General features: G+C 35.2%; 2 protein-coding genes across 3 annotated transcripts in view; both read right to left on the minus strand.

Moving 5' to 3' along the window:
• LOC132625994 (sorbitol dehydrogenase) overlaps positions 1-7,097 on the minus strand; it is a 72,581-nt gene extending 65,484 nt beyond the window's left edge. The window contains exon 1 of one of the 2 annotated variants that reach the window (XM_060340692.1): positions 6,936-7,097. In XM_060340692.1, coding sequence (XP_060196675.1) covers positions 6,936-7,026 — 91 coding nt within the window. In that variant the 5' untranslated portion in view covers positions 7,027-7,097. The remainder of the gene's footprint in view (positions 1-6,935) is intronic. The other variant, XM_060340693.1, reaches the window with a different exon arrangement.
• A 1,224-nt stretch (positions 7,098-8,321) lies between these two features.
• Positions 8,322-10,865, minus strand: LOC132629261 (probable 2-oxoglutarate-dependent dioxygenase AOP1). Its single transcript, XM_060344966.1, has 3 exons — positions 10,366-10,865; positions 9,471-9,801; positions 8,322-8,615 (listed from the first exon to the last, which is right to left on the minus strand). The coding sequence occupies exons 1-3, from the start codon at positions 10,737-10,739 to the stop codon at positions 8,364-8,366; spliced, it is 957 nt and encodes a 318-aa protein (XP_060200949.1). The 5' UTR covers positions 10,740-10,865; the 3' UTR covers positions 8,322-8,363.
• Between the last annotated feature and the right edge of the window lie 1,322 nt (positions 10,866-12,187).

Genomic DNA, 12,187 nt, shown 5'->3' on the forward strand with positions numbered 1-12,187 from the left:
TTCCTTTGCATACTAGTTTCCCCAATTATGCCGGGGTTTTTTTTTCTGCACAAAAAGTTTGCAACCTTTTTGTATTTTTCAAATTTTCTTCCTTTCTTTTGACTTTTCCACAACACCAACCTTCACCACTCTTAAGCAACACTAACACCCCCAACTTAGGCTTTTGGCCTCAATTTCACAATTTCATGTTCAAGGAGGGAAAGGTTCAAGAAAAAGACTTTTCATCAAAAAATTGTAAAGGCTTGTAATGTGGCAATCAAAGAAAATATCATAGGCTCAAATGGGGTTACTAGTGATATTATTTATGCCATGGTAGGATAGAAAGGCTAAATAGGCTTTTTCAAAAAAATCACAAAAATAGCCCAAGGTCAGATCTCCAACTAACATAATCAAAATTAGCATTGAAAGACTAACCGGGCAATTTCTAGATGATAAAAGTAAGCACAAGAATTATTCAACAAACACTCACCACACATGGCATATGAACTAGTCAAGATGGATCAATTTCACTTCCTAAGCAAGAACAACTAGTGCAATATCTCATATCTAATGTAAACACAACTAATAGGTAAAGAGTAACCAAATGAGCCAAAATATTGTCACAAAGATCATTCTATCATATGCACCTTGCTTTTTAACTTTCACAAAACAATTTGGAGGGGTATTCGCATTTCAAGTTCACATGCAAGAGAGAACTCTACTAGTACCAAACAAGTCAAGAGTTTTCATATTTTTCCTCAAAGGAGCACCTACACCTAAACTACAAAGACTAATGAAAGAAGCTAAGAAAGAAAATAAAATAATAAAAGCGACTAATCCACAACACGCCAACAAAACAAAATCTTCAAAAGTTTGAGCAAGTTCCATTTGCAACAAAGTCTATCAACAGCCACACCAACAGTCACAAAACAAACCAGGCAAGGGAACACAATATCCATATATAAGACAAAAGCCGGCAGGAGCACAATTTATGCATATCCAAAATATAATGTGTTACCACATGCCACATCTAACTACAAACACTGCAGTGTCTTCACTGCACATAATCAAAACAAAACACAAAATAGTTTGAGGGCAAATTAAATTTTTTTTTTTGCTGTCACGACCTGCGACTCGCAGGCATGACCTGTGATTCGCAGGTGATGTCACCTGATTTTTTTATTGTCAGCACCTGCGACTCGCAAGCATGACCTGCAAATCGCATGTGATGTCACCTGAAAACTTAGTGTGGCTGTTGGGATCTATTTCAACAGCAGCTACTGGTTTGTGGCAGCTTTGAAAGCCCGACCTGCTCAAAACGAACTTTATGGATTAGTAAAAAATAATCTACTAAGCTATTCTAAAAACGAACATTTCAAAAACGTCTTAAAATTTTTAAAATGATGGGTTGCCTTCCACCAAGCTCTTAAGTTAACGTCACGGCACGACGGTTACTTTTACCACTTTTTTCTCCATTTGGAAGATATGAATTTGCGCCCCAATTTTGAATCAAGATTCCGGTGATGCTCGTGAGGCGGTGGTAGGAAAGCAAAGAGGCCAACTCTCGAGTGTCACATTTTGCACTTCTTGGCCCGTAAGTGAGGCATGCCATTTTGTCTTATTGGCATAGCAAACTTCAAAATGAAAACGCTTTCTTCTTCATCTCCAAAATTCTCCATAGGCTCGGTTAGTTCAACTTCTATTTCACTAACCAAGCATAATGTTGAAAAATGGTTGGAATGCGGTCCAACGCACTCAAATTCCAAATTTGCGTGAATTTTGACATCCTCTCCCAAAAATGAACTAGAGTCTTAAAAAATTATTTAATGAACTTTTTTATGCAACTCTGTATCATTTCTTCAACTTCGGCATCATTCACTATTTTTGGGTTGGTAGGCTAGCAATTTACCATTAGCTCATGAAATCAATCTTGACCTCTTCTTAATTGGAAACCAACTCAAAACTACAATCAGCCCTTTGATATTGAGCATCACATGTCTCAATCTTTGCATTCAATTCAGCCTTCAATTTTTGGATAGCAATTTCAAGTAGCTCCACTTCTTGACTTTGCTCAGCATGTATTTTTAGAAATTCTTCCATCATCCGTGAAATGCCTTCACAATGATCCCCATAGGCTTCAAGTTGTTGAGCTTGATTCATTAGCCAATCTTGGCTCAAAATTTCTATCTTGTCAAGTTTTTCTTCATTGTGAGAGTCGTCCAACTCTTGTAAAAATCCATCCATGGTGAGATATACCTTTTGGATAGTTTCATCATCTTCATGTTGAACTTCTTCCCACAATTCTTGTCAAGACTTGCCCATAGTTTTTGTTCCTCCTCATTATGCTTTGCAAAATTTCCTCAACTTCTTCTTTTTGAAAATTGGAGATTTCTTCTTCAAGATTTTGCTCTTCTTCTTCTTCAAGTTGAACCACTTCTTCACTTTCACAACTTGTGTTGTGGACACAAGAATTCTCAGGCTCATCTTTCAAATTTGAAATCTCTTCTTCAACCAATTCATTTTGAGGAGTAGACACTTCCATGACAATTGAGAAATTTGCATCTTCTAATGAATCATTCATTCTTTTCATAGCTTCTCCATTTTTTTAAATGGAGTGTTGGACGAGCCTTCGTTCTTCCTCCATTTTAGCTTCTCGATCTAAGTACGTTTGGAGTATTGCCATGATGCCTTCAAATCCGGCACTTTATCCTTCACTTGCCATTTCATTATCCCTGTCAAACTCAAAAGCACAACTAGCATTTTCGTTAGAACAACTTGGGGGAGGGGGAAAAAGTAATTGGGACAATCATCCCGGTTTCCACCTTGACCACCATATATATTACAAATACTCTCATCATAGGATTGAGACAGTGCACACACCTCTCTTCCGGGAGCATTTTTACAATCTTGCCAAAAGTGGGGTCCTCCACAATATGGACATGGGTCATCAAAATATAGGTTGCAACCATCAAACTCATTTTCATTCTAAGACGCCATAGAGATATAAGTAACAAAAACAAATCACAAAAAAAATAAAAACTAACACAAAGACGACAACAACAACAACAACAACAACGCAGTGAAATTTCACATCGTGGGGTCTGAGAAGGGTAGAGTGTGTGCAGACCTTACTCCTATCAAGGTACGATGGCTGTTTTCAAAAGACCCTCGGCTCAATAAAAGCATAAAAAAGTCAGATAAGGTTAAGAGAATCAAAGCGATATGAAATGAAATAATGCAAGCGACACAGATAACACATGATAATCAAAGCACACGAAATAACAAATAAAAGAAGAAATCTGAGTAGAAAAAATTATATTGCGATAATGTAACTACCAATAAGAATGGAAAACGAGACTATCTACTAGCATTCTACCTTAATTTGGGTCCTCCAAACCCTCCTATCTAAGGTCATGTCCTCGGTAAGCTGTAGTTGCGCCATGTCGTATCTAATTACCTCTCTCCAATACTTCTTCGGTCTACCCCTACCTCATCTGAAACCATCCATGGCCAACCTCTCACACCTCCGCACTGGGGCATGTATGTCTCTCCTCTTCACGTGCCCAAACCATCTCAATCTCGCTTCTCGCATCTCTTCCACCGAGGCCACCCCTACCTTATCCCGAATATGCTCATTCCTAATCCTGTCACTCCTGGTGTGGCCACACATCCATCTTAACATTCTCATCTCGGAAACTTTCATCTTTTGAACGTGAGAGATCTTAACCGAACAACACTCCGCCCCATAAAACATAGTCGGTCTAACCACCACTTGGTCAAACTCCCCCATCTGATCCTAGGTCGGTCCTCCACGACCCTCTTCTTTCTCATCATCATGATCGCTAAATCCATCACCAAGAGCTTATGTCAGGTTGTAAGATATTCGCTCGGAATGACCTTACAATCTTTGCACAGACCTTTATAATCCTTCCTAAAGAGTAAAAGGTCTATCTGAGTCTTAGCTACCGAACTACGGGAGGTTACCAAGTGTTCCTCCTTCTTTAGGAAACTTGAATTGGCTATCACCAACCCAGAAGATCTTGCAAAATCCAAAAGTGAGACTCCTCCTCCATTCCTATCTCCGAAACCAAAGCCTCCATGCACATTATCATAACCTCCCAAAATAGGCCCGATGTGTCCATTGAAATCACCTCCCACAAATAGCTTCTTAGTGGGCGGTATGCCTCCCACTATTTCGTCCAAATCCTCCCAAAAGCGCCTCTTCTCCTCATCGCCTAAACCCGCTTGCGGCGCATATGTACTAATAATGTTCACTGTGAGTCCTTCAACGACCATCTTAATCGACATCATCCTATCAGTGGCTCTCCTGACCTCTACCTCATGATCCTTAATTCACCATCTACTAAAATGCCCATCTCATTTCTATACTTTGACCTACCAGAGAACCACAACTTATACCCGTCTACCTCCTTAGCTTTAGGACCTACCCATTTGGTCTCTTGGATAAGCGCTATATTAAGCTTCCTCTTCTTAAAAATCTTAACTAGATCTATGGACTTCCCCTTAACGTCTCAATGTTCCAAGATCCTACTCTCAACCTAGACACTCCTCTAACCCACTTACCCCTCCTAACCCTCGCCCCCGTCCCCGAACGAGAACATGACCCTAGTCTACCATCACTAAGCAAAGCCACGAAAATGAGTATGAACTAATAAACTATTCAAAAGTCTAAAGTTAGCAAAATGTAACTACAAATGTATGGACAAATAACGGATGTGGCAACCGGAGGTACCAACTCCAGTTGAACTGAACCTGGTCGCCGCCGAAAAACACTGTTCAACGTCCAAGTTACTGTTCATACTATTCACTGTTGAGTTACTGTTCACTGCCGGAATTCTGCGCACAGAGACCTGAAATGGGAGAAGAGAGGGGGAAAGAAAAAAAAGAACAAGAAAAGAAAAGGAAAAAAGGAGAGAGAGAGAGAGCTAGCCGAAAAATGGTGCCGGAAAAAGTATACAGCGATGATGTAGCTCTGTTCTGGCAGCAGCAGAAGCAGCTAAAAAAAGAAAAAAAAGGAGAAGAGAAGAAGAAAAGGAAAGAGAGAAAAAAGTAGATCTGGCCGGAAAAGTGGTCGGCATTACCTGGTAGCCGGAGTTACCTGAACAGTGATGCGGTCTGGTCACTTGGCGGGGTGGAGAGTTGGAGGGCAGAGGAGAGAGAAAACACAAAAAATACAAACACATATTCACATGTTTGGACCAAAGCAAGCAAGCTTAAAATCCCAAACTAACCCAAATACGCCAAATTGTTCTCCGGCAACGGCGCCATTTTTCATAACGTCCAAATACACTCCTCAAAGAGAAAGTGTACACGGTTGTATGCAATATAATTTATCCAAATATGAGTCGGGGTCGATCCTACAGGGAACAATATACTAGGCAATTAAGAAAGTAAGGAACTTTCACCAACTAGGCTAAAGCCAAACGATAAATGATATTTTGATTTTTTGAGAGAAAATTATAACTAATGCAGAAATATAAACTAACATATAAAGCGAGTAAAATGATCAATGGCCACAAGTTTGGATATAAAGGAAATTCCACTCAAGTAACGATCCAATGTATTTCATGAATTTACAACTAAGAACGGGTTTATGTTAATAGATACTGATTTCTAAAATCTCATTGAAAGTCTTCCAACCAAATCAATGAATTTCACTCTAAGCTTTTCCAAGCCTTGGAGTGTGATATTAGGCACAATCAATTTAACCTCAAGTAACTATCCTTTTCCGAGCTCAAGTTATTAGATGGGTTTAATGACCCAAATTCTTGTTAATCAATCTTTCCCAACCTAGATTTCCTTTTCCGAGATCAATCAAAGTAAATGGGTGAGTCCTAGGGTTAGCTAATCCCTTTGAAAACATTCAAGAACGAGATTAATTAAAGAAACAATAACCCACTTCATTAGGAATAAAAATCATTTAATACATAAGCAAAACAAGAGTTTCATCCAACACTTTAATCATAGAATATTTCCATAAACAAGATTCAAGTGAAGAAAATAAATACTACACACTTAGATATACAATACAAAGCAAGGAATTGAATAAATGAACTAAAGGTTTAAGAAATGCTCAACCAAATCTTCAATCCTAAAGTGTGGTGTAGAAACATAGTCTCCAAACTTGACAAAAAAATGTCAATGATGTCTATTACAAACCCTAATAGAGTATCTATATCATTCCAAAAACTAGAACAAAATCTGGACAATAATACCCTCTTGCACAACATGCTACTCGCATGTTGTGCCAAAACCGTAGCAGGTTGTGCCAATTTCTCGGTCAGCATCTGCTGCAACATCTGCTACTCGCAGATGCTGCATGCACAACATACTGCAGCAGATGCTGCCAGAAAGTGTTGATTGTTCTATTTTTGCTCTTTTTGGTCCGTTATGCTCTTCGGGCCATGTTATCCTACAACTTGACACAAAAACACGAGAAACGATGTCAAAAGTACTTGGGGATTTACAAAAGTCTAAGTAGTTGGAGTCAAACGTACCGTAATTTCACGACACATCAACCACCACACCACCAATCCTACCAACCACCTACTTATTTTTAGAGTTCTTATTTTATTATTTATCTTAGCTTTATTAATAGTATATAAACTAGTTTGAAATTAAGGGTTAAGGATAATTTAGTAAACCTACATGTTATTATATAGTACCATACAGTCAAACCAAACAACAAAAATGTTATTAAACCAATTATACAGTGTCATACAGTCAAACTAAATAATAAAAATATTATTAAACCACAAAAAAAATACAGTTCATCCAAACATAGTATTCACTAATAAAGTAAAATACAATACAATACAATACTATACCCAACCATACCATACTTGATGAATTCACTGTATTGTATACTCTAAAATCTGATACAAAATTGATCATCACCCAAAACCATTCAAGAAAGAGTAGAAAAATAAAAGTACCCAAGACAGGAAGATTAAAAGGCGGAATCTTGAGGTTGTTAACACCAAGAAGCCAAGCAGCCATGTTTTCATCACTTCCTCCTTTACCCATTACACCTCTCTTTTTTTGTTTTTTTTAAAAAAAAAGGGAAAATCAAGATTTGATTTTGAAGGGGGTTTTGATTGATTCTAATAATTGGGTGATTTTGTGTAGTATCTGTGTTAGTGAATATTATTGAATGGGACTCTTTTGTGGATAAGAAGAAACAATATTCTGGCATGAAAATGGTTTACTGGATGTCAAGATTTGATTTTGCTTTTTCTATCTAATACCAAAAAGGGGTATATCAAGATTTTATTTTGAATGGGTTTTTGATTAATTCTAATATTGATGAATTGATTAGATGGTGAGGTATCAAATACAACATATCGCATCTGCATTATTTCAGAATTGTCCATGCATACAAAAGCTAATATCATGATCATATAACTCTATTAATTTTGTAAAGACCCTTTTAGTTACTCCCTCTGTCCTATATCAGTTTTTCTATTTCGTCTTTCGAGAGGTAAGTTAACTAATTTTTAGAGCTAAATTAGATTAAATTAATCTAATATTTTAAAATTATAATTTAGATATTTAAAAATTATATTAAGAAACCTCTAATAGCACATCTCTTTTGATACAATATTTCAATACCTTTGAAAAATAATGGAGTCATACTATCAACGCCTGGTGCTTTAAGAGGATGCATAGCAAGCACAGCAATCAATCTTTATTTCTTCGTCATCTAACATCTTGAATTAGCTTTTGATTTATAGAAACAGTAATAGTCACTTTAACATGGTTCAGGATACAATCTAAGACTCTTAAGTTTGTCCGGTTAGATGTAGAGAATAGACTATCATTATATTAGCTCACATCAAATGTTTGAATTTAATTTAACTTTAAAGATTCGTTGACTTAATTCTCAGAAAACGAAAAGTATTGCTTTTAGATTTTATATTATTTCAATTGCACGTGTGGAAGGAAAAAGTTTGTACTGGGTATTAATTTTGGAATCCTTAAAATTATGAAAATCTTCGTAGAGAAGCAAGTAGAAGAAGATATAAAAATACATAAAATCTTTCTTATTTTACTTTACACAACAATATGTGTATATATATGCATATATAGGAGTCCTAGACCAATAATTTTCTATGTAATCTTCACTAGACAACAAATTGAATTAGCAAAACATATCGAGCATCATTAAAAGCATAAAATACATATTACAAACCATAACAAACAAAAAGACATTATAATAGAAAATCATCATAAAGTTATGACAAATATCAATATGAACATTATAACAGAAAATCATCATAAAATTATGACAAATATCAATATGTAAGAATAAAAAGTATCACACGACATATAGAAAGTTGAAACTTAAAAGAAATTGCAACAATTCAAACACCACAATAAGCTTTGAAAGCACCAGCATCAGCTTTATAACCAACTGCTGAAGTAACATACTCAAATAATCCCTGAATTTCAAAGGGCTTGAAGAGTAAAGGGTGTTCTTCATCCACAAGTTCTTTTGGTGCCTCAATATTGTAACCTGGTTTTGGTAATGAAAACAATTGAATGGAGAATCTGTCACTTTCTCCAGCCATTGTTACCCTATGAACAGGAGAATACAATCTGCCATTTGTCCATGCCTGTAAAATTTGCAAAAAGAAAAAAAAAATCTTTTAAAACCATAGCGTATTATGTTCTTGAATAGGTAGTATAGTGGTTATCATGCCATCAGTTGATTTCTTAGTGCTAGCGGAACGTGAAAGTTAATCTCATACTTAGCTGTCGACTGCGTCGACAGTACGACTGAGGGATCAATGGAAGTCAACGTATGTTTATTTAACCCTAAATTAAGATCTTACCCTCTCTGCACACACTCGATGTACAACTTTAAATCTGCCCATCACTTATCAAGAAGGTTAACCATATAGTAAAAGACTTCAAAATTTATATATCTTCGGTATAAGTAACACTTACTAATTCTTTTATATAAAAATAGATTTTGTTTTTGTCTGTCTCATGAATTTTGTGAAATTTAATTATACTAGATTTTCTAGTAGGTTTGGGAAATCATTCTTTGTAGGATTATTTCAGCTTCTAACCCCGAGGACTAAGCTTAGCCGAACCTCATTAAATTCCTGTTTTATTTTTTTCTTCTCTATTTATTTTGATTGTGTGATTGTGTTAGTTAACCCCAAGATTCTCGGCAACATATGATGATGGTTCCTCTCACGAAAAATAAATCATACTTATTTTAATACATATGAAAACATGATGGGTGGTAAGTATTCTTCATTCTTAACCAAGGATCTCGAGTTTAAATCCTATAAATGGATTCACTTTTAGTAGGGGCACTTTACCCCAGTGGAACTATCCCGATGCAAATCCGAAATCACTCTGGCACAAAACAGGCACCAGACCAAATGGAAAAAAAAAAGACAACAAGCGAGAAATATATAAATTATAAATAAATGTCATAAAGAAAAATTAACACTTACCATGAAGGAATCACCAGACAACACAACATAAGAATTTGGTGAAACATTGGCGTCAATCCACTCTCCGTTTTTCTTGAGAATTTGCAATCCATTTACTTGATTTTGTGATATTATAGTCATGAAGTTACCATCTGTGTGACCAATCAATCCAAGTTTATTCCTATCTTCATCACTTTTAGGTGCCTTGTAACGTGTAAACCGAAAATAAAAACTAGAGTTGGGATCCAAGAATTCATCAATGTAATTTATCATCCCCAAAGATTCCAAAATCATCTTTTTCACCATTTCATCCAATTCCATAAGTAGCTTTGTGTATGACCTTACCAGATTGCTGCCAATTTAATTTAGAAAACTACATGGTTAAAATGAACATATACTAATAAAACTTGTAGAAATAGTAATACGATGTGATAATCATTGGATGTAGAAAATGAAAAAAGAACGGCCCTTATGTTTGAGTAGATTCGAAATGATCCTAGGCAGTTTTGGTCCTTTAACTTTGCCAAACGTGAGCATCGTTTATCTCCGTATAAAATTTAACAAGTTCTAATCGTTAGATTTGTTGGAACTGTGAGGAGAAAAAAGTTGACTAGAAACACCAAAAAAGTACTGTCAAACTCAAAAAAAAAAAAAAATACCACACTAGAAAAACCACTAATACAAAAAGATAGATAAAAGGTAGTAGAAATCAAACTGCACCCAAAAAAAAGGTACACTAAACTCTAGAAAGAGACCTGTTGATGGGAAGTCTTTTCCATGAAAACATATTCGGGTAATCAAACATCACAAGATGACTTTCGATCTCATTTCATGAAAAGAAAATGACTGTCATCATACTAAAAAATTAAAGCAATATTAAAAATAATGCTAAAATTAGAAGTATATGTACACATACCAAAAGTCAAGATTTCCATTCTCAGGCCAGAAGATATTAGCAAAAGTTTCAACACCTTGAGGTTTAGGCAAATCAGAAATGGATAAACTCTCATACAATGGTAGGAATGGAACCTGCCCTTTGTAGCCATCGAAGGGTTTCTCCGAGAAATTTTTCAATTTGGTCTCTAAGGGAAATTCAAATATTTCTTTTGAAGTACCAAACATGGCCTCTCTAATTTCACTTGGAACTTTGTCATATATTGCTTCAAAGCAGCCATATTCTTGTAAGGCTTCAAGAACTTGAATTTTTGTGGATTCCCATTGTTTAGTACCTTGTTTTAGCTCTGGACTTGAGAGATCTATTATGGGAATTTTCACTCCATTGGATGCCATTGATATTGATGAATTTTAATTGACAAAACTCTCGTAGATCAGATAGGTTTGAAGACCTATTCGTTACTTCTCCCTTCCATCTATATATAATCTCACGGGTTGTTTAGTTGATGGGACAAGGAATTATAAATCCATAAATACTTAATTGCATGCACATGATGTTTACACCGAACTAAAAGATAATACTTCTTTACTAAAGGAAATATGGTTATTGTCCTCAAAAAAATTTGGATATCTAAGTAGAAAAGATGTTTGTTGGCACATCATTTATGGAATCTTAAGAATTGACAAACCAAAGTGAATTAATGCATAGTTTAGGCTAGAAGGTTAGTAGGTGTGGAGGCCGAAGATTAGGCTAGAAGGTTAGTAGGTAGCTAAGTATTCTTCTATTTAGTTGTTTTAGTTAGTAACCGCATAGTTCTTTTTCGCCAATGTGTGTTACTGGCTGTTGTTTCATTAGCTCTATCTTATTATTGTATTACCATATTTTTCTTGATACTATGCTTCAAATTATTTTCTTTGCTTTTGAGCCGAGGGTTTATCGAAAATAGTCTCTCTATCAAGATAGAGGTAAGATCTGCGTACATCTTACCCTCCTGAACCCCATTTGTGAGACTACATTAAGTATGTTGTTGTTATTATATTTTATATATCCAATATTACACCCAGTATATCCCACTTTTAATCCAGTAGATCAAACATCTACAGGTAAATGTATATCCACTAAATAATTATTAGTCTCCAAATCATAATCCCATGATAAATTATTTCCCAACCAAACGACCCCTGGAGGTTGTTCAGTTAAAAATAAGTTATGCAGAGATTGTAATATAGAGATTAATAATGCAGGGATTAATAATTCATGGATCGTAATGCATAGATTATCTTTTATCGGTGTATAACTTAAACTTGTGGTTGATTTAAATCTGCATACGAGTTTGGATAAGGGAATGAAAGCTAATCTATGGTGGGAATATCCATTTGAATGCCATTGAAGAATCTAAAAAGTGCAAATAGAGTTAATGTGAAAAGGAGGAGTATATTATATAATATATACTAGACGGCGTATGCCTGCACGGGCAACACTTTGGATTATAGTATATTTATGTGTATGTAGTTATATTTGACTAGTGATAATATATATATATATATATATATATATATATATATATATATATATATATATATATATATATACACACACACACTATGTTCAAAACACGATTAATATAACAGTTTGTGCTCCGTATCTAAAATTTTATTATATTAGTGTTTTCTACGAATACAAAGTTGACAAAAATTTATTAATACTTTTTAAAAGAGAAGACTTGTTTAGAAGGAAACTATTTTCCTCTCTTTGAGATAAAATAATAGCATTATTTAAGCATTAGTTGATACTTTGAATGTTAATTCGATTAATTTAAAGGTGTAAAATATTCTATTGTTAA

Source organism: Lycium barbarum, chromosome 2 (genome assembly GCF_019175385.1).
Source record: "Lycium barbarum isolate Lr01 chromosome 2, ASM1917538v2, whole genome shotgun sequence".
In the NCBI taxonomy this organism is placed as follows: domain Eukaryota; kingdom Viridiplantae; phylum Streptophyta; class Magnoliopsida; order Solanales; family Solanaceae; genus Lycium; species Lycium barbarum.